The sequence below is a fragment of the Leptonychotes weddellii genome, chromosome 7 (assembly GCF_054177405.1).
Source record: "Leptonychotes weddellii isolate Sample4059 chromosome 7, ASM5417740v2, whole genome shotgun sequence".
Taxonomy (NCBI): Eukaryota; Metazoa; Chordata; class Mammalia; order Carnivora; family Phocidae; genus Leptonychotes; species Leptonychotes weddellii.
In genome coordinates this window covers 85,584,176-85,607,273 of record NC_138375.1, presented here as the reverse complement: position 1 = coordinate 85,607,273, position 23,098 = coordinate 85,584,176, and the positions used below count along the sequence as shown (strand labels likewise).

The window sequence follows — 23,098 nt, the reverse complement described above, 5'->3', positions numbered from 1 at the left end:
ACTGGATCCCAGGACCCTGAGATCTTGACCTGAGCAGAAAGCGAAGAGTCCGCGCTTAACAACGGCAACACCCAGGCGCCCCTAATTTACACTTTCAAAAGTTCACTTCGCTAAGGCATGGAAATGGATGAGGGAGTGGCGTAAAAAGTAGATGCCCAGACCAGCTGCCAGTAATCCAGGTGAGATGGGATGAAACCTGAGACAGAGGTAGCAGTGGAGATAAAGTGGAAAGATAGTTAAGGGGCAAGATGGCTTGACCATAATGATGGTAATGAAGTAGCGACCTTGGTGAACTGAGTGATGTGATAATGCCTTTTGTCCCTACTAAGTACAACTGGTGGGGGTAGCTGTTTGAAGAAGATTGAGATAATGAATTAAATGAGGGTTTTCGTCTTAAAAAGACAACATTCTTTGGCCACAAAGTATAATTACTTCAATTGAAGGCTTAACCAGCATTGGGCAGGAGGATCACGAGGCACCAACTCTCCACCCAATAGGGCCCTAAATGTCTTTTTTTAGATTTCTAGGAGAAAGACCCACTACTACTGCGCCAAGACTTTTACCTTACATCTACCTGGAAAGCCCTTAACTCATTCCCGCCCCAAATTTGATAGATTTTTGTTTTTAGAAGTACAGTTCAAAGGTCACCTTCTCAAATCTTTCCAGTGTTTCCCACACCCCCATCCTGCCGTACAACTCTTCCACTACACTGTGGGTTCCAGACAGCACGGATTAAGCACTCTTCATCTCTGTGTCCCCGTTGTGCAGCACTGCACCCTTCAAACGCTAGGCGCTCCACAAATACTCAGCCGCATTTACCGGCGCAGGGCAATACTCTAGCTTACGCCTCCGACACCAGCTTTGCCTGCCGGAAGTGACGCGCTGTCGGGGACAACGTATTTCCGGTCCCGAGTGCCGACTCGGTCGCCGGGGGCCGGGCTTCTCTGGCTCGCTAACTCAACTGCCGTGGAGGATTCGTGCGCGGTAAGCGGTTACGAACGGCTAAGCGAGATAGGACCCTGGGACCCCCAGATGCTGTACAGTCCTCCCGTTCGTTCGCAGGGACCTGGCGGGAAGGCACAGCGACTGACTGGTAGGCCCCCAACAGCTCTCAGCGCCAGATGGGGCTGGAGTGCCGGGATGCGAGGCCCGCCGAGGGCGCCGTCGCGGGGACCGGTCTCAGCTGTCGGGTGCTCGCCGCCTGGGCTGGCGCATCCAGCCCCACTGGGACCCGCCGTGGGAGTGGGCTCCGTCGACTAGATCTTGATACTCAGAGCTTCCCCCTTCCCTGGTACTCAGCGGAAGGACAATCCACCTCTTGAACAGCTCCAGGCCCTACCGTGACAGTCGCAGGATCTGCAGTGATGAGTGTGCGCGCGTGGTGTAGAAGTGCTGGGTCGCGTCTCACCTATTCATTGGCTCCGCCCTTCAGCGTGTGTTGCAGGATGTTTCTAACGATGAGAGCTGAGGTTTTAACCCTGGTTGGTACACGGGATGCCTCCCTAAAGGGGGCGCGGCTTCATAATTGCAAATGATTTGAAACCACTGGGCTGGTAGTAGTTTATACTGATTAGTAGAAGACCCAGCATTATCACGTGACCGTAAACACTTGTGTATATTTTACTTATCAGTCTGCCGGGAAGAGTTGTAATGACAAACTTTGCGTCAAAGGACAGGATTTCTGAATAGTTAATTTGCTATGCAAATTGTTTTCACTGAACTAAGCAAGAAGATGGGAAGAAAGTAGCCTTGGGATTTACAGATATGAAACAGCCAGGAAAACTGCAGAATATGGGAAGAGTAACTTCATTCACTGTATTACTTTGTGATTCAAATTTTACAAAGTAATTTGGTTACTTCATGAATTGTTTTACACTTTTAAGCATTTATATACGTGTTGTTTTTGTTTTACTGGTGTGGTAGCTTTTCTGGTAAGGGCTAGATTTATAGGCATATCTATGCAGCATATTATAGAATTAAATATACAAATACCTAAATGATGGGGCGCCTGGGTGGCTCAGTTGGTTAAGCGACTGCCTTCGGCTCAGGTCATGATCCTGGAGTCCCGGGATCGAGTCCCGCATCAGGCTCCCTGCTCAGCAGGGAGTCTGCTTCTCCCTCTGACCCTCCCCCCTCTCATGCTCTCTCTCTCTATCTCATTCTCTCTCTCTCAAATAAATAAATAAAATCTTAAAAAAAAAAAACAAATACCTAAATGATGTAAAAAGTGTTTTAATAATTAAGACTTTAATATATGGGCATAATGTGATACAGTGTGTATCTTTAGTGTTTGTTTTTTTTTAATGGTCACTAACCAGCCATGCTTGTCTTAAAGCTTTATAAGATACTGCTGATGAAATCATGACCAGGTGGGCACGAGTTACTACCGCACATAACAAGAGACCTTTGACTGCAACATCATGGGAGGACATGAAGAAGGGGTCCTTTGAGGGAGAAGGCCAAAATCTATCAAAGAGTAAACAACTTGAAGCCAAAAGGCTCTCTGTTAGAAATGATGCTCCTCAAGCAAAACACAAAAAGAACAAAAAGAAAAAGGAGTACTTAAATGAAGATGTAAATGGATTCATGGAATACCTAAGACAAAACTCACAGATGGTTCATAATGGAGAGATGATAGCAACAGACAGTCAGGAGGTAAGGGAAGAAATTGCAGTTGCTTTGAAGAAAGATAGTCGACGGGAAGGAAGAAGATTAAAAAGACAAGCAGCAAAGAAAAATGCAATGGTAAGATCATTACTTCTACCGAAACGTTACTTTATATAGGTCATAACTATTATTCATATACTCACACATGTATATTCTAGCAGAGTCTGAATGCTCTTGCATACTAGATTTATAAAGCATCTTTTTGAGGGCTAATAATAACATTAGGACTTTTTTTTAGCACTTCCTATATGCTAGGCACTTGATGTACTAATTATCACAATAACACTGTAAAGATGGTAGCATTATTCTCCTATGGGGAGAAAAGACTGAGGTGTAGACAGGGTACCTTGCTGATAGCCCCTCAGCGAGTATAGTAGCAGAGATGAAATTCAAACCCAGAGTTTGTCTGACTTCAGAACCTGTGTTCTTAGTCCTGCCTTCCAATAGCTTCTTTTCAAACAGCCATTTAAAAAAAAAAAAAAATCAAAGTGAGGAGGAGGGTTAAGTGCAACAGGTTAAATATGTCTGGTTCCCTTGGAGAGGATATTTTGTTTTTATTCATGAAAAACTGAGGCACAGGAATGAGATCTAGTAAGAATCACACTAGTTAGTAACAGAGCAGAGTAATAAGAGTTAAAACCCCTTGGGTTTGTCCTTCCCACCTCCATACTACTCTCAGAGGAATGTTAGGGCTTCAAGTTGATTTCTATGCCTAGCACTAGATTTTTAAACTGTCAGACATAGGAAATGTAATACTTCGTATAATTCTTTCCCTTCTCTAAGTGAATTTTCCAAGTCTTCTAGTAAGATACATAAAAATCAGTATTATCATTTTACACCTTCATTTTTATTTGCAAGATTAGTTTTATACATATTTGCAGATAATTATTTAGAGATAATGCTGATCAAACATTCCTTATGGATAAATTTGGATAGAAAAGGTAATCATTTTTATTTGGATCAGGATAGTTTTGTTTAAATTGTACAATTATTTAAAAATATTTTTTTTATCTGGGCGCCTGGGTTGCTCAGTCAGTTAAGCATCCGACTCTTGTGAGGCTCAGGTCATGATCTCAGGGTTGTGCGATTGAGCCCTGCATTAGGCTCTATGCTCACTGAGGAGTCTGCTTGTCCCTCTCCTTCTCCTCCCGCTCATGTGTGCTCACACTCTCTCTCTCTTTCTCTCTCTCAAATAAATAAAATCTTAAAAAAAAATTTATGTTCATTTAACTCAAAGGTAATGTAACTTAAAGATAATTTCACTGACATAGGCAATATGATGAGTTGCATATTATTTGAAAAAAATTAATACTGTGACCTTTTAAGAGTTTTGTATTTGTAATTAAAGGAGAAAGACATTGGTTTTCAAGAAAAAAAATGAATGCTTTATATTAAAGCATATACTTTAAATAGTATATAGCTTGTTTTCTCGTTTTTAATACCTCATTCTAAGTATCAGTTTTTTTTTAAGATTTTATTTATTTATTTGACAGAGAGAGACACAGCAAGAGAGGGAACACAAGCAGGGGAGTGGGAGAGGGAGAAGCAGGCTCCCCACAGAGCAGGGAGCCCGATGCGGGGCTCGATCCCAGGACCCTGGGATCATGACCTGAGCCGAAGGCAGACGCTTAACGACTGAGCCACCCAGGCGCCCCTAAGTTTCAGTTCTTAATTGCTAACAAATGAAGATAATTTATGAAGTCCCATCTACATGAAGATCAGGTTTTAAAGGTAAAAACCTGGGGTGCCTGGGTGGCTCAGTCAGTTAAGTGTCTGACCAGCTCTGGTGATGATCACAGGGTCCTGGGATGCAGCCCGCCTCTAGCCCCACCTCAAGCCCCCTCCCATGGACCACCCCCACCCCAGCCCAGTGTAGGGCTCTGCGCTTAGCAGGGAGTCTGCTTGTCCCTCTTCCTCTCCTCTGCCCCCCACCTTGTGCACACCCTCTAGCGAATAAATAAATAAAATCTTTAAAAAAAAAAAACAACATGTAAAACCTAGTCAGTGAACTGTCAGGTTACTAGAGACCATGCTGACTTCACCAAGACTTCAAGTCTTATTATGGTGATCCAGTTTTTAGCCATAGCTTTTCTTGAACTTGTATAATAACTGCATTTTCTTTGTTTGGACCAGCTCATTCTAAATGTACAAGTTAGTGAATATTAAAGGGACTCATTCTTTTCCAGTATGTTATGAAACAGGAGAAAAAGAAAGTGAGGTCACAGTTGCAAAATATTGTATGTTTGTTTTTTTTTTTTTAAGATTTTATTTATTTGACAGAGAGCGAGAGCAAGAACACAAGCAGGGGGGAGTGGGAGAGGGAGAAGCAGGCTTCCTGCTGAGCAGGGAGCCCGATGTGGGGCTGGATCCCAGGACCCTGGGATCATGACCTGAGCCGAAGGCAGACGCTTAATGACTGAGCCACCCAGGCGCCCCAAAATATTGTGTTTTGTCTGTTTAATTTGCTTTTTAAAAATCCCGTGCTTATTTTGAAAAAAAATTTTCAAAAAAATTTTTGAAAAAACTATTTGTTATCCAAGAAATATATATACCTTTTTCAGTTTAAATAAAATAGCTAAATATCTTCGAGTATCTACCATGTTTGATTATGACTACTGTTCTCATTCATTGCAGCGATAACTATTCTCCTTGCCAGGTAGTATGTAAAGCAACCAAATCATTGTTTAGTGTGATGTTGGAGCCAAATATTTCATCTTAGAATTATTCCTTTAAAATGTGTTGTGTACATATTCTAAAAATGAAACACCTAATTCTGAATATTAAGGAATATGTATTAAAGATATAAAAACTGTAAGATACATTATTGGTATGAAATATAATTTGAGTCATAACTTAAATGGATCATTTGACTCAAATTTATTCAAATATATGAACTTTTTAAGTACTAGTATTAATTATGACCAATAATTTTTGGTCATTTTCTGTTTTCCACAGAAAACTCAGTTTTTCTAGTGGAGATATTCCCATTAATGAAATAAATAGTCCATATTTGCTTAATTCATTTAAGCAGTTTCTACGAAACCATTTTTAACTTTGTGTCTGAGATTGATGGATTTATGGATTGAGGGTTTTCAAAAGCACTGAGACTGTCTGATGGAGATGACATTTTTTATTGTTTAGGAATGTATGAGACAACTTTTTTCTATAGATAAAATATTGAGATTTTTTTAAAAAGAGCTAGATAACAAATGGGAGACGTTTTAAAGATATTTTTGATAACAAGAATTAATAAAGCCAATGTAGTTTTGTAATTTGGAAACTCACATTTTGTTTCCCCAGGTATGTTTCCATTGTAGAAAACCTGGCCATGGGATTGCAGATTGCCCAGCTGCCCTTGAGAATCAAGATATGGGCACTGGAATATGTTATCGGTGTGGGTCCACAGAGCATGAAATAACCAAGTGCAAAGCCAAAGTAGACCCAGCTCTTGGTATGTTTTCTTTCTATTGGTTTTTTATTTGGTTAATGTCGGAAGTGGGGTTTTTTTTGGACAGCTGAGTTTGTCATGAACATGGCACTTAATATTTTGAAATCAAGGTTTTGAAAAAATAAGGGTTTTTTTCCCCCAGAGTGTTTAAAGTAATATGAATTATGTAACTTGTTCTGTACTTAGCCAACTTACCAGGAACTGTTGATCCTTACAGGTGAATTTCCTTTTGCAAAATGTTTTGTTTGTGGGGAAATGGGGCATCTGTCCAGATCATGTCCTGATAATCCCAAAGGACTCTATGCTGATGGTGAGTACTGTTACCCTTACATGTCAAAAAAGGTGAGTTATCATGCAGAGTTGTGATTTATTTTATTTTTTTATTTTTTAATTTTTTAAAGATTTTATTTATTTGACAGAGAGAAACATAGCGAGAGAGGGAACACAAGCAGGGGGAGTAGGAGAGGGAGAAGCAGGCTTCCCGCTGAGCAGGGAGCCCAATGCGGGGCTCGATCCCAGGACCCTGGGACCATGACCTGAGCCGAAGGCAGACGCTTAACGACTGAGCCACCCAGGCGCCCCGCAGAGTTGTGATTTAACTTAGACTCTTAATCAGCTCTTCAGTAAATTCTTGAACAAATAAAAACACCTTAAGAATTTCAATTTTTATCAAACTCTATTCTATGTACTGGACTTTATGTGTAATATGACGATATATTAATTAAGTCAGAAAAAACTAAAGTGTATATTTCAAGCTTTGTGCTTGTTTCAGCATCATTTGTGAGAGTATGTTATAAATATCTACTTTTAGGGCGCCTGGGTGGCTCAGTCAGTTAAGTGCCTGCCTTTGGCTCAGATCATGATCCTAGGGTCCTGGGATCGAGTCCCACATCTGGCTCCCTGCTCCGCGGGGAGCCTGCTTCTCCCTCTTCCTGCCCCCTGCCCCTGCTCATGCCCTCTTTCTCTCTCCTAAAAAAAGAAAAAGAAAATAAATATCTATTTTTAAAAACAACAGAAGCAAAGGGGTTATATCTCAAGCTAAGATTTAAAAAATAGTGTTGTGAATTTAATCACAGGCTAGCATACCATTTTGGATAGACGGGCTGGTACACTCTTCAATATGTGTAGTAATCTTTGTTTCTGAATTCCTTGGTTAATAGTCTAGCATGGGATCATGTAACTTTCTTGTCTTTAGCTCAACTAACATCTTAAGCTCCTTAAATAAAGTCTGTGATGTCTAAAGCTTAAAGGAGGAAATTTTCTGTTACTGTAAGGTGTTTATGTGATAGCTGGTTCCATCAGGTTCCAGACACCTCTTGGGTGTCACGTCCTGGGTTCCATGGAAGAAGTCCAGTGAAAAGGTGTAGCTTTTGGAATCAAGCTGACTGGTTATAGCTCCAGTACCACCACTCACTAGGGTGACTTTGGCTGAGTTATTTAATTTCTCTCAGCTCAGCTTCCTCGCCTGTTAAATGGAGATGAAAAACTGTATTTCCTTGATTCTAAGATGTACATTTTTTCACATTTTAATGTCTCTGAACTCAAAATGTATCTTACCAGTGGTGAGTGCCACGTAATTGGCAGGTTTTTTTTTTTTTCTGAGAGGTATGTAAATAATGATACATCTTATAATCAGTGGTGTCTTAGATTTGATGAATTATGGTATCCACCTTGAAGAGCTTTGAGAATTAAAATAGATTGTTCAGAGTGCTTCTCCTATTTCACTCTGGCATCTACAACAGTAAAGAAGCTGGCCCTGGAAAATGCCCAAAGGTGCCTCTCAGCTTTGAACTTATGACACAGGTCAGATGACATGACTAAAGGACAAAGATGGCTTTGCATGGTTATGCAAAATGACTACATATTTTTGAAAAATGCAGCAAAGGAAAAAAATCACATAGAAGTGAGAATTCAGCCAGGTTTACATCCTATAGGGTCGTATTTCTGGGTAAGTCACTTCACATTATGAGCATGTCACGATAATGCTTGACCATTAAGTAATAGTGTTTGACCATTAAGGGAAAGACTAATTTTAGAAACGACGTGTGTTTTAATTCATGGTCCTGGAATGTTGCTTAAAGTAGGCAGACAGGCATTTTTATTAGGGTTAGGGCCTGGCAGATAGAAGGCACTAGAATGAAAGTGAATTTCATTCCTTTTGTCACGGCTCACCCCCATCTGACCTGTACAGATGAGCAGTGGGGCAATGGCTCCTAATCTTTTTTGGGGTTGTTGATCATTTGATAAGAACTATGGACGTCCTCCTCCAAAAATGCATCTGAACACCACTTTTGCTTACAGGTTCAACAGTTCACACATCTTTGCCTCTCTAACCATGGTTAAGGTCTTCTGTGCAGTGGCTCTTGGACACTCCAGAACACAAGTACCTTCTTCCGTTATAGCTCTCCTCTCTTTCCCTCTTCTCCCCTGAAGGCCAGGTACAAGACATGCTGTGTAGGGACAGTTTAGTGCTCTGTGGGATCCAAAAGCCTGCCTGGGGAGTGGACTTACTAATAGGAATGGTGGCACCTACCTATGTTCCTGTTTCCACCTCCCTGTGCACCTGACAAGGCTGTGAGGACCAAGGAAGATAAGAAAAGTGCTTTGAGACATTACAATGCCTTGTAAGTATGAGAGGTTTTCAGTGACTTTGCTCTTTTAATAGGTGGTTGCTGCAGACTCTGTGGCTCCGTGGAACATTTTAAGAAAGATTGCCCTGAGAGTCAGAATTCAGGTGAGTTCTCTGGGCCTCCATTTAGAAGGCCTGAGGTGATTATTCTGTGTTTCTGCTGAATTTTGTTACTACTAACTCACTGAGGTACCGCTGATTTTAAGGCAGCCTGGTTTCCTACTGCAATGACAACCTAATCATTTCTCTGTCAGGAGTAGATGCAGTAGTAACTGAGCATTAGTAGCTGGTACTATCAGGTGGGGAAAAGGTGACCACTAAGCCCTAGAGGGCCCTGATTTTATAAAGCATCTTATACACATTCTTATTTGCCAACTAATGAATTTAACAATAGAGCCAATTCTGTTACTAACAGAAAAATATTGATTCATTAAGAGAAAATAGTATGAAAATAACTCAATATTTTTATGATTGAGCATTCTCACATATGGTTTGCTTTATCTATACCTAAAGGATTCAGAATTGGTTGCAAGAACTTCCAAAAATACTAAAATTGTGTTAGCTACACATCAGCTGGCCAGTTGTATTTTCTTCCTAATGAAATACTACCGTTGGTCATCAAAAACTTCAAAAATGTTCACTATACCTATGTGAGGGAAGTGGAGACCATTATTATATTAGTTTACCTGGATTGGAATGATGATAATCTTGAGTGAAAGAAAGACAGGAGGGTAGAAGTAGTGCTTCTTAGGGAAAAAGCACATTTCTTTTTCTCTCAAATAGTCACAGTACGACACAAAGAAGTCTGCCCATTCTTACTTCCTACCCGAACATTTCCCTTTGAAAACCCAGAGTTCTTGTTTATGCTCTTATCTAGATTGTAGGCAGTGAGACTGAAATGATGGAAGTGGAATTTGAATTCTCCCTCCTGGGAGGATTGCCACTTCCCGAATGACAAGACTGAAAAGCAGATGTTGTATAATTTCACAGGTGGAATCTTGTGCATTTAAAACCGATGCCTCATAAGTCCTACTGTTTATAGATTCTTGGAATTCATTGACTCTATAATGATGAACTCTGGGAAAGAATGAAAGAGCTTTCTCATCAGTTTGTGCATTGCAAAGCAGTTGCTGCATTTCCCTAATTGGGAGAGAAATTGCCTGTGGTACTCTGAAATCAAGGGTTATAATCAATTACAGGATGCTCACTCTTCTTTAGTGATGGAGTCTTCCCTCCTTGTGATTATTCATGTCAAAACTAGTTCCTTTGCTAAGCCAGTACCAAACTATGGGGATGTATTTGATTACCATTTTTCTTACATTCTGACTTCCATCCCTTGACAGATCGAATGGTCACAGTTGGTCGCTGGGCAAAGGGAATGAGCGCAGACTATGAAGAAATTTTGGATGTGCCTAAGCCACAGGAACTCAAGACAAAGATACCTAAAGTTGTTAATTTTTGATAATGATTAGTACTATCATTAGTTACCACCTCATTGTTAAACATTCTGAACCGGGCATACTTCACAAATTGGAGCTGGGCTCCCTTGGACACCTGTTTTGTAGATACCAGTATGATCGGGGAATGGTCACATCGTTTCCTGAGTGCTGTCATTAAAGAGTGCTTCTGTCACCGGAGAAAATCACTGAAGAAAAGTAGAAGATGTTAAAATTGGATTCTCTAAAAGAACATTTTTAACAGACAGAACTTAGGTATAACTAAGTGGTTATATGCCTGATTGTAACAATCATCTTTCTTTTAAAAACCATTCATTAATGTGAACCACCCCTAAACAAAGTATAACTGCTTTGCATTTGGAATTGAATTTTTGGTTATATTGTTTTCTTGGTTCAAAATAACAATTTATTATTAGGAATTTATAAGTTGCCACAAAATCTACTGTATTTTTAAAATATTTAATAAAATTTCATTTGCTATTTACTTATTTTTCTGAATACCTTGTTCTGGATTGTACTAGCCATTGTCTGTTTATATCTGTGTACAAACCCTTTGGAAACACCATCTTTTGTGAATTCTAGATGAGATTAATTTTGGTTAATGTTTGTTTTAGTTTTGACATAAAGAAGTACAAATTATTGAGGTAAAATAGAAGAATACCTTAACAGCAGCTCTTTGCTCTTGATTTTCAAGAGACATTCTAGCCAAAATTTAGTTTGGGGTATTCAACCAGAATGATGGCACTTAACAGAGTGTATTTTACACTTAATAGCATTTTGTTCACATGTCTTAGATGCGTCCAGGTGAGATGCAAGTATCACCATAATAGAACACTAATCAGAGACCCATTAGCTTCTTTGATTTGATGAATACATGCATACTTAATACATATATTTCACAAGGCTTAGGGCTCCCATTGTACTGTTTAATGGAATGACTCTAGTGGATTATGTGTTTCATTTGGAATTTTACCTGATTGGATACATTTGTAACTAAAGGAAACAGCTGTGATTAGTCACTGATGCTTCAAAAGCAAAATATTTACCAAATAAAAGAAACACTTTTCTCTGTTTTAATGTCTGCATAGCTCAACAGTTCTAGTCCTAATAGGAGCTGTTCTTTTATTTTTGGTAAGAGAGGAAAACACGACAGAATACAGCTCAGCATCCCAGAACTTAAGGAAATGAGTGCCATTTAAAAGAAGTCACACAAGTCGTGCAGCTGGAAGAGGACAGCAGTGCTGCCTTAGACATTTAGTCCAAACATGCCCAGATTTATTTCACCCGTCCTATCAGGTGCCAAAGACTCTGGAGAGTCAAAAGCTTCCTCAAGTGAGGAAGGCAAACATTAAATTTATTTATGCACTATATATTTCTCCAGTCCCTGCTATGTTCCTGGTACTCTTTTAGGCACTTGGGATTGTGGCCATGATAAAGACAAACAAGGCCACGTGCATTCTAATGGGGCTTTAGGATGGAGAGGAGACTTGGGGGGAAAATACATATCAGAGATATCAGTATATCAGAAAAATATCAGAGATATTTGATTACATTTTAAAAGTGTTCTGTTGAATCCCCTAGGACTTAGTCATTAGCATTCTTCCTTCAGTCCTCTGGAAATGCCACCTCTTAAAAGCTTATCTTTCACTTTTCCGTGGCTGAGTCCTAAATCCATCTGCCCTAATATCTCTGGTTTCAGTTCCTCCTTGGATGGTGTTTCACCAACACCTCAAGTCATTACTGCAGTAATTTTCAAAAACATATACATTCAAAGACCTATGATAGGCAGAAGTTAGAAACGTCTCAACTACAGGAGAGGTTTGAAATTTTACCATACAAAATTTTAGTGTAATGTAACCCCTTTATTGCTGATTTTTTTCACCTTTTTTAAAATCTAAAAATATCCTCAAAAATCTATCTACTTCTGAAATGTATAGTCATTTAAACCTGCATATCCACTCTTATTGTACATCAGTGTTAATTCATAAAATTGGAGCACAGTCTGAAATTCATGTAAATGAGAGCCTGCTGACATGGAATAAAAATAATTAACAACCAGACCTAGGCTGGGTGAATGGATGGGCTTGGGGGGGTGGGTAGGCAGGGGAAGCATGGGTAGAGATTTGACATACAGACGGCAGGATGTACCTAACCTCTTAAGTGCTCTAAACTCTAATGGAGAAGTCCTTCAACTTTTAAATGTTGTCCCGTAGAGGAGGCCAACTTGCCATGTGCTGGTTTGTCTTATGAGTTAAGACAAATCACAGAGTAGAATAATGAATGTTGAAGTCTGGGGAATAAAGTGCTAATGTAATGGTTATGAAAGAAGAGCTCGGTTAATACTCTCTGTGATAACACATTTTGCAGGTACTTTTTCTGTGTATATATAGCAATAGATACTAAATTGGTCAGCCACCTTGAATATATATGAAATGACACTAGTAAAGTAGTTCCTATTACCAAAATTGATTGGATTCCATTATGTTTTAATGTCTTCCTAATTTAAAGCTCTAAAACATGTAATACATCTTGTCAGATGCTCCTGACATACGGATATCTGCCATATATGGAACCATCCCACACTATTAATCAACTGGCCAACTTACCATTTTTGATTTTATAAAATTTTAAACAGAACACATGTTTCACCTCTCTAGCCTAAAAATGCTTATGATCATTTAAAACCATATTTGTACCATTTTATAGTCCATACAAAATTGCATATGGGCCATTTCCACTGCCTGTGCCCCTGAAAGGGAGGAGAGCCACAGATGATCTAAAACAGTGTTAAAGCTCTTTTAATAATACGATCCAAATCACTGGTATTTGACCTGAGATGAATTTTATTTTTTAACCCCTTCCTGTGTTTTGCCTAGGCCAATATTAAATTATTTTGTGGCCCAAAACCTTGCCAAGTGTCAAGGCTAAGGGTACTTGGAATTAAAGGTGGGAAATAAAATTACAGGTAATTGGAAGTTTACCATTTAAAATCTGTTTATCAACCCATCATCAGTAGCATTCTCTATGAATTGTATACAAGAGGCTGCTGTCTCTTCGATGGATTTTGACCAGCCACCAAGATTTCCAGCAAAGTAAGGAGAGATGCTAGCAGAAATCTGGTTGAAGTAGGACACCTGTTTCAAAAAGGGAATACATTACTTCAGTTGTTTATTGACCTAGAGCTTTTTTAAAATTTTTTTTTAAGATTTTATTTATTTATTTGACAGAGCGCACAAGCAGGGGGAGCGGCAGGCAGAAGCAGAAGGAAAAGCAGGCTCTCTGTTGAACAAGGAGCCCGATGCGGGGCTCTATCGCAGGACCCTGGGATCATGACCTGAGCGGAAGGCAGACGCTTAACCAACTGAGCCACCCAGTCGCCCCAAGAGCTTTTTCAAGCAGGGATCTGAATCTTGTTGGTATAGGGGAGGCTATGACTCTGATCTTCTGGGGATGTTCTAGAATGGAACTAAAAGGATGACCTTAGGATTCCCCTGATGTGGACACACATTACAGAATTACAGTTAATTAGGAAATGTGGGTAAAAGATTTCTCTGTATCTGTCGGAGCAAATTAATGTGCAGATGTTTCATCAAACTTACGGTACAGGAACTGCTGTCAATAGCACGGATGAGAAATCCAGCACAGATGATTTCACTTCTGATGTACCGTGCAGAAGGTGGGACTGATGGTAGAATAACCGATTTCATTGCCACCGTGTACGTGTCACTGAAAAATAAAGGACATTCTCTAAGTTATTGTGAGAAATGAAGAAGAGTGGTTAGAAAATAAATTCCTGCAGTTAATTCAACTTATTTATACAAGTAGAAGTGAAACTATGGAGACCCCTCTTCTAGATGAGTGTTCCACATTCGAATACAGTCTCTATGGCCACATTCAAGTGTAGCGAAGGACAGTAAGGGCCACAGGTGTTTTCTGCCTAAGAATTACTTACCCTTTGCATAACTCCACAAAGCTGGAGTCAAGTTCTAAGCATGTTTTGTTATGCCCCAATGGGTTGTAAGGACCACTGTTAAAAGGTCCCTCCAGACCTTTTTATAAATAAATAACACTGATGTAAGCAAATGCATATACAGATTTTTGCATAAATACAATCATTTTATAAGTATTGGCCTATAATTTGATTTTTCACCTACCAGTAAATCTTTGGAGGTATTTCTCTATCAGTGCCTCTATAGCTACTTCATCCTTTTTAATGATGGCACAGTACTCTGCAGTATGGCTCTACCATAATTTGTAAGATGGACCTTCAGTTTATTTCTCTACCTTTTGCCAAATAAATAAATAAATACAGTGATACTACACTGAACGTCCATGTGCATTCATATTCACACATGTGTTTGATTTATTTCCGCAGGCCAGCTTTGACATTGGAAATGATGCTGGCCAGTTCCGGGGATAGCCCTTAAATGTCCCAGAAGCTTCTATTCCTTATTTCTTTGAATACATAGGACACTTGCCCTTAGAACATAGACACCGTGCCCCGAGAAGTCCAATGCCCACAGAGAAGTCAAGGACAAGCGCTCTAGTCAACAACCATAGCTGGCAGCCAGACATTTTGGATGTCTAGCATAATTGCGCCTTTGTAAATTCTAAACTTATTCTTGATGTTTTATTTGGCACACACTGCATTTTTACTGATGATGGAATATTCTAAAGGTTTGCTAACTATCAGTGTTACGTGTGCATACAGCAAAAGGAAAAGGAACTGCTTCAGGAATCGTGCACGGTGCTCTGCACACAGGTGGCATTTAATAGATGACTTCTTAGAATAACTAAAGGTCCAACTAGCAAAAATTCAGATGAACATCATTCAAGACCAGAAATGCCAATATTGCCTTCCTTATTTTCATATCAACTTTTTCATTCTGCTCTCTTCTACAAAACATTATTATAACAATTGCTTATACTCACCCATCTTTGAGAGGCCTTCTTCGTGATACAAGTACTACCAAGTCTTTGGGTTTGTCACCATTCACTACAGGACAAGTGATATAATATATCTGATCAGCTTCACTCACCCAGTCTATGACTTCGCAGGACCTGTGTAAATACAACACAGCAAAACAAAGGCGACACTTTTCTACCTGCTTGAATAAGGGATTCACTTCTTCTGTTTGATGTCTACAGTCACTCATCTGCTCACATAACCATCCTGCCAGCATTATTTCTCAAAGTCTGTCTCTAGAAAGCTGTTTGGTCAGCAGGAATAATTATGCATGTGATGGAGAGAATGGTGGCCGTATGATTCTAAGGTCACTGCCCTCAACACTTCGGAGAAAGGCATTTATAGTTGTTTTCCACAAAATTATTTCTCTCTAGGATCAGGTAATAATATCTGAAGAGTAGTGAATTATATGGACAGTCATCAAAGAAGGACTCTTAGATAACAGAATATGGTATACTGGAAAGAGCACCAAGTTCAGAGTCAAACAACTTGTCTCTGAATCCTAAATGTACACTTCATATCTACGTTATGTTAGGCAAATCACTTTATTATTATTTTTTTCATTTGTAAAATGTAGATGATAATACCTATGGGGTTATTGTGAGGATTAAATGAAAACACCTGGCACAGTACCTGAATCAAGGTAGGTACACAAGTAAGTTGAATTAGAATTCATTCATTCATTCCTCCATTCATTCAAGTTCAGTTTGGCTGGAAAGTCAGGTGACATAGAAAACAGTGCGAGAAACATTTGAAATGAATTAACACCAAAGCTTAGCCATTGTTCCTGCTTAAAGCTTTGTACTTATAGAGTATCTACAAATATTGATGCAAGAAAACTGTGAAGTATTTCCTCTTCTTTCAGAGCGTTTTATTATGATAGAATTAACCATGATGTATTATTTTGGCATCTATGCAAATGTAACACATGACCCCAGAGGTGTTTCACTTTAGCGGTATTAAATTGTCTATTACAGGATATTAATCATTATCAAGTATAGCCATCTTAAAGATGAGCCTCTACCTCATCAAGATTAGGAAGTAAATGGTAATGCTTAATATAATAGGAAGCCCATCTCACCAATCCCTCTCTTTCAGCAAGATGCCCAGTGAGGGCCCAGGTGCTATGGCCCCGGAGCTGGGACTCCTCGGAGGAGAAGGGGGCGTGGCCCGAGTGCAATCAGACCCAGTCGGTGTAGGTGACAAGGCGCACATCCTTGTACTCCAGGAAAGGAGTGAGAGTGGCAGAGATTGGATTGAGATGCAGGAGACAGGAAGTAACAGCAGGAAGAGACGTAGGCTGACAGGAGTGGGCCCTGATCAGACAGGGCAGGAAGGAATGCCTTGTACTTCAGTACTCACACAGCTGCCCTTCTGCTTCTCACCAGGGAATGCTACTTCACAGGAAAAGGAGAAACCGCTCATTAAATACCAAGAGTGGGAGGTGGGAAGGACAATTAGATAAACACTTCCTCAAGAGCAATGAAACTGTGTATTAAAGTACAAGGGTGTGGAGTTCAGAGCCTGATGGATCTGGGTTCCAATTCAGATTCGGTTGCTTAGGAAAGCAATCTTGGCAAGCCTCAGAACCTCTCTCTTGTTAAGTGGGAATAATACCAAGGGTGGAGTTGTTGGTAGGATTACAACAGATATGGGTAAAGCATGTCAACTCAAGAGAAATGATAAATAAATGATTCAAATAATTTTTGTTTTGTGTCTCTCAATAACACTTGATGGTTTTCAGTGCACAGCAAGTTTTAAAACATACTCTTTATTTAATAAACAATGGGTCACATGTTGGGCAGTGGAGATGAATTGCAATATGGAGGCCACCCTTTACATGATGTCATTTACATGACATTATTTAAGAAAATATTTTAAATGTATTCTTACACATAATGGGGGTCCCACAAAGGTCTCTTGGTAAAGTCAGATAAGAGATGATAAGTCACGTGTGCTGGTCTTTCCACATGCTTTTCAACCCAAACAGATAAAATGTCATGCTCTTCCAGGGTATATATTTTTATCTAAAAGATAATAAAAAAAAATTACAAGACAAAAATGGGTGTTTTGTCTTTAAAAACTACACACAGAGTCTTAGGTTGATTGTACTCGCTAAGGCATCTTGGCACCTGGATAACAATGAAGCCAGACAATGACAATTTCACTTCAAACACTTGGATGTCTAGAGCTGAGACCAGGATGTTATCCTCTGTGCCTTCTAAATAATATGGGACTTGAGTTATTTAATTATTGTGCAACAGTTTTCTCTTGAAAAATAAAAAAAAAAAAAGTAAGCCTTTCTCTTTTTATGTCTTTGTGATGTTTCCCTGCCTCTACCCAGCAACAACAGAAAATAGCATTAAGCTGATAGGCAAGTCAGTGCCTCATCTCCCTCCAAAGAACTTGGACACTTTCTTAGGATGTCAGGCATGCCAAGGGAACCCAGGAAGCAAGCCACCACCTCTAGAACCAACTCAACCTTTCAGAAGGGCTGCTGAAGTGCCATGTTTCTTCAGCATGAAGCATTCTTTCATTTGTGAATCACAAGGCCCATCCTCCTGAGAGGCCAATTCCTGGGTTTCTAATGTTATTCCTTACATAAGAGGACGCCTGTCTTGGGGAGCCATTTGACATATACTTAAACAATAACATATCCCCTGTTACCCCAAACTCTCCTGCTATAGCACTTTTGCTAATAATCAGAGATATGTGCTCAGCTAAGAGCACGTTTCTATCCTGCCCATTTTCTCCATCTCTTTCAGGGTGCTTTGAAGTTAGTGTTGAAATGTGCCATCTTATAATCATCCCCATGGCAACAAGCTGTGAGAAGACAAACAGAGGGTTAAGACTTCACTGCAGGAATCAAGCAGATGGACAAGTCAGGCTGTGAGGGAGAAAACCTTTATTTAAACATAAACATCTTCAAGAAGAGAATGAAGAAATAAGAAATCAACTAAAGGCAGCTTAGTAAGAAAAGGAGTGGCTATTTGTTTAGACCATTTTAGCTCCCCAACTGACCTTTGTGCTAATTAAAGCCACCTTTAAATGAAGCCCACAAAGGAGGACAAATCCTGGGCTGTGGACATGTATCAAACAGAAAGCCATGAATGGGGCTCCCGTTGGTGGCTGAGACTCACCCCAGCACAGTCATGCCTAACTTCGCCCCCTGTCCAGCAGGAGTAAAAAGACGGTCCCTGGTGTAAATCCTGAAGGACGTCATCTTATCAAACTTGGCGGCCGTGTGGCCCTAAGTCAGGTTTCTGGGGCTCTGCAGTCTCAGAGGAGGCAAGGGCAGGTGGCCAGGGTGAATTCCTTACCTTCTGTCAGATTTAGGCCTTGGGGCAGCCACCGTCTACACTGATGGACTCAGGGCAGGGAGGGATGTAATACTGGGCTGAGGGCTCACTAAGGGTTGAAGTGTGTCTCCTCAAATTCGTATGTTAAAGTTCTCTGAGTACTTCAGAATGCGACCTTATTTGGAAAGAGGGTCATTGCAGATGTAATTAGTTAAGATGAGGTTAAACTGTAGGAGGACGGGCCCCTCATCCAATAATGACTGATGTTCTTACGAAAAGGGAAAATTTGGAGGCAGGCATGCACACTGGGAGTGCACCATATGAAGATGAAGGCAGAAATCAGGTGACACATTTACAAGCCAAGGTCCACCAAAGATGGCCAGCAAAGCAAAGCAGCAGCGGCGAGAGGAGAGGCCTGGAACGGATTCTTTCTCACTTCTTCAAAAGCAATCAGCCCCGCCAACACCTTGATCTCAGACTTCCCGCTTCCGTAAGCGCGGACAACACCTTTCTGTACTTTAAGCCACCGGGTTTGTGGTACTGGTTACAACAACTCTAGGAAACTATCACAGCCCTTTCCCAGGAAGCTGCTCCCCAGGTTGTAGACACAGGCTTCCTGCTTCCTGAAGCCTCTGCAAACACCAAGCTGAGTAGCCGCCATTAACCTCTGCCCTCACAGAGCTCGCTAAACTTATCCGGCGCCGAGGACGTCATCGGCCGAGGGAATGGTATCTTGATCCTTCTCCCAGAGGTGAAGGCAGCAGAAAGTCCTTCTCATTGCTGTGCTCTGAGAATCAATGGCACCAGCGCGGACAAAGGCCGCGAGGAAGGGCGTCGGCTGGTCTGATCTCTTTAACCCCTAGTATTTTAGAAAAGCCAACTTCTGCTTAGTGGAAAAAATTCTCCAAGACCAACTCTTCAGGAGAACATGTTCTCTTTCACGCGCAGAAGAAAACAGGTTAAATTCCATCTGTAGCCAACTCAAACGTTTTTTATCGTTTGATGCCTGGCAAATTTTATTCTATGAAATGAAGCTTAAAGTGAGTAAGCTTGAAATTGCTAACAGTTCATACTGATATTGTTTTTTCATTCTAATAAGATTCTGTTTAATGGATCTGGATATCTTATACAAACAGCCGAAGAAAAAAAGAGTCTCATTTTAGAATTTTATACTATCTGTTGTTTTCGAGACAACAGTATGGGAAGGAGGACAAAACCATTTTATACAAGGCCTGGGTGGGGAGGGGAGGCTACTCTTCCTTGGAGGTGCCTGGGGAATGACCCCCAGGGGCTGGGGGAAAGAGAACTGCACAGGTGGAGCTCTGGGACCGGCCCCTCCCCAGCTTCAGTGAGAATAGCGCCCTCTGGTCAGTTTCCTGTGCTGGGTTTTTTTTCCATGGAAAGGTTTTCAAGTGGTCCTTGCCGTTCTGGCTTTCATCATCATCACTCTGTCAGGTCAGTCTCCTACCCATGCCGATTCCTACCCTGAGGACTTGGCTGGAGCTGCTCACTGCCTGGATAGCCCCTTTCACCCTCCAGCATCTACATAGGCCATCTGCAAAGAGGAAAGAATCATCCCCTCTCCAAAGTTCTCTCTAAATAACTGTCTTGCTTTACTTTGAACTGCCAAAGAGCTGACCTTTATGATTTAAATACAATTGCTCATTTGTTCATAAACTACCTGAAAATCATTCTTCCACTGTTTCACGTATATGTGTGATGTCGCCAAAATAGTCTACTAGCTCCTTTAGGGCCAGGGTGCTCCTTGCATTACTACTATTATTAATTCCATCACTGTACACAGAAATGAAATATGAGTTAAAAGAATAAGTATTGCCCAATTTAATTACAAATACCAGAAATCTTAGACTTTTGCCATTTAACTAATTTGTATCAACAATAAGTACAGATTTTTAGTGGGAGGGTGGGCAGCAAAGCAAGGTTTCTTGAGCAATAGCCAAGTGATAGTACAAAGCTCCCCAGGAGGGAGGGGACCTGAGAGGGTTGCCCAACAATAACTATGGATTTTAAAACCTGAAATGAGTATGATTCGTAACAGATAGTTTAAAAATTATTCAATGAAAAGGTGACAGAAAAAATTAAGCTGTATTTTAAAATTAAAACAATATAAAAGCTTTAAAAAGTAGGAGAGAAGAGGATAGCCTGGAAAGGAAAAAAATTCAAGTTTTATCATAAATATAATCTAAAGAACTGGAGGGCTTCAAATTCAACAGAAATGGCATAAGAAGGTTGCTATAATTATACGGTATCTTCTAATAAGTATCCGTACAAAAATTAAGAATTAAATATTGATGGCTCGCCTTAGATACTAACAAATGCAGCATTTCTTTGTTTAGGTTTATTTTGGCCCCAAACTCCCAAAGAACTGAAGTTTTTATATATTATACGGCTTCACAAAACATGCTGTCTTCCTTCAGTCCAGACGCACGTTGCCCTTTCCGATGCTGCTTAGATGTCAGCAACGAAGCAAGAAGCAGATTTCATACTAGTAAAAAGAAAACAAAGTCTTGAAGCATCTTTGATGTGGGGTAAAGAGAAAAAGATCATTTTTATAACGTGAAACCTATGTTTCGGCATCACTGAATTAGGCATACGTGGAAAGATAAGTGGATCCAAAGAGCATAAAGGGAGATCTTGAAAGGACTCAGAAGTGAAGACAAAAACACGATAAAAGCCAACAACCCAGAACAAAACACTGGCAAGAGGTCAAAGTTGAAAAGAATCAGTAAAGTAGTATCAGAGTTTGCTTCAATTTTAGGGTAAATGAGCATGTCATTTATTGTCCAGACTGGGGCACGGAGGCATTATTAGTAATTATGATAAGACAACAGATTATGATGGACCAGTCACTAATTAGGATGGGACAACCAGGACTGTCCCAGGAAAAGCAGGACATATGATCACCCTACTGTAGAGGCTTCACTGATGAAAACCAGTACACACTGAACGTGAGCACAGAGCTGGCATGACTGAGCACCTCCTGCGTGCCTGGCCCTGCTCTGATCTGGGACTATCTCTGGTGGTGACCTTACAGTCTAGTTAGTGTGGGCATCAGCTTCCACGGCTCTCTTAATATACCTCCGAAATTGGATAAAATTAGAATCCAAATGATACATGTGTACTTAAGTTTGATGACCCGCAAAACAGCATAAAAGGTGCTAAGAGAGATACCAAGAAGTGAAGACAAGGCTTCTTTCTTAAGTGTTTGTCATCTAGGGTAGGGAAAAAGACCATGTGTAAAAAGTTAAACTACTATGTAAGACATTGACGTCAATTCAGTGTAGCTGTGGAAGCAATGTCACAAGACGGTGCAGAATTAATTGACAAATTAATTCTGAAAAAGTAATTGCTAAGGGGGTTCCTACAGGGGAAGTTCTTCAGTCAGGGGTGATAGGAGTGGCTTCCCGCAGAAGCATTTCGTCTCGGGCCTTGAAAACCAGTTAGGACTGGGGTAGATGGAGAGGAGAAGGAGAGAGGAGTATTCCGGAATATGAGAACTAAGTTCAGAGGTAGGAATGTGTGGGGTTCACTGAAGGACCCCAAATCCACCAGCATGGAGGACTAGAGACAGCGCTGGAAAGATATCTGGCTCTTAGAAATAGTTTCCTAGAAAGGTTTTTTACCTTCTTTTTTTTTTTTTTTAAAGATTTTATTCATTTATTTGAGAGAGAATGAGATAGAGAGAGCATGAGAGGGGGGAGGGTCAGTGGGAGAAGCAGACTCCCTGCTGAGCAGGGAGCCCGATGCGGGACTCGATCCCGGGATCCCAGGATCATGACCTGAGCTGAAGGCAGTCGCTTAACCAACGGAGCCACCCAGGCGCCCGGTTTTTTACCTTCTTAAAAGCAGCAGCAGAAGCAGTAGAACCGCCCCCGCCCCCCACCACGACCACTTTCATTTGTGCCGGACAGCAGGTTGGGCATGTACCTGGATGCCTCCTACCTTTTCCACCGCACTGGTAACCTCCCAGCCACTTCTGGCTGCCAGATTGTTGAGAGCCTCCACATTGGCGTTACTCAGGGCTACCTAAAATACAAATATTGTAAAAGCCGAGGGTTCAACCCACAGATATGGGATCAAATAGTTTCTTTTCTTTCTTTTTTTTTTTTTTTTAAGATCTTACTTATGTATTTGTCAGAGAGAGAGCACAAGCAGGGGGAGCAGCAGAAGGAGGGAGAAGCAGCAGAGGGAGAGGGAGAAGCAGGCTCCCCGCTGAGCAGGGAGCCCAATGCGGGGCTCAATCCCAGAACCCTGGGATCATGACCTGAGCCGAAGGCAGAAGCTTAACCGACTGAGCCACCCAGGCATCCTGTGATCAAATGGTTTCTGCTTCGAAAATGGGAAATGTTAGAGCCAAATTGGTAATGCTGAGCTTAGAACTAAGCTATAGGTAACATAATTTCTGTCTCCAACTCTTAATTCAGAATTCAGACAAAATAACACGAGGCCTGCATGCTTTGCAAATTAGTGGCATTTTTTTTTTTAAAGATTTATTTATTTATTTGAGAGAGTGAGAGCGAGAATGAGAGAGAGCACATGAGAGGGGATAGGGTCAGAGGACGAAGCAGACTCCCTGCCGAGCAGGGAGCCCGATGTGGGACTCGATCCGGG

The 23,098-nt window shown here is 40.7% G+C and overlaps 2 protein-coding genes across 6 annotated transcripts in view; one reads left to right on the top strand and one right to left on the bottom strand.

The window, feature by feature from the left end:
• The window catches only part of ACOT12 (acyl-CoA thioesterase 12), an 82,396-nt gene that overhangs the window by 22,763 nt on the left and 36,535 nt on the right, over positions 1-23,098 (bottom strand). The window contains exons 11-15 of the mRNA XM_081826632.1: positions 22,430-22,513; positions 17,061-17,194; positions 15,134-15,262; positions 13,801-13,927; positions 13,183-13,335 (exon numbers count right to left, since the gene is read on the bottom strand). Of these exons, the coding sequence (XP_081682758.1) occupies positions 13,186-13,335; positions 13,801-13,927; positions 15,134-15,262; positions 17,061-17,194; positions 22,430-22,513 (624 nt within the window). The 3' untranslated portion in view covers positions 13,183-13,185. The remainder of the gene's footprint in view (positions 1-13,182; positions 13,336-13,800; positions 13,928-15,133; positions 15,263-17,060; positions 17,195-22,429; positions 22,514-23,098) is intronic.
• On the top strand, positions 894-10,685 carry ZCCHC9 (zinc finger CCHC-type containing 9). 5 transcript variants are annotated; one of them, XM_031020994.2, is made up of 6 exons: positions 894-984; positions 2,336-2,745; positions 5,968-6,118; positions 6,333-6,425; positions 8,781-8,849; positions 10,088-10,685. In XM_031020994.2, the coding sequence occupies exons 2-6, from the start codon at positions 2,362-2,364 to the stop codon at positions 10,204-10,206; spliced, it is 816 nt and encodes a 271-aa protein (XP_030876854.2). In that variant the 5' UTR covers positions 894-984; positions 2,336-2,361; the 3' UTR covers positions 10,207-10,685. The 5 variants fall into 5 exon arrangements, with proteins under 5 accessions (XP_030876854.2, XP_081682769.1, XP_006749810.2 ...); XM_006749747.3 differs by having other exon boundaries at positions 938-1,093; XM_081826641.1 differs by lacking the exon at positions 894-984 and adding an exon at positions 1,166-1,370.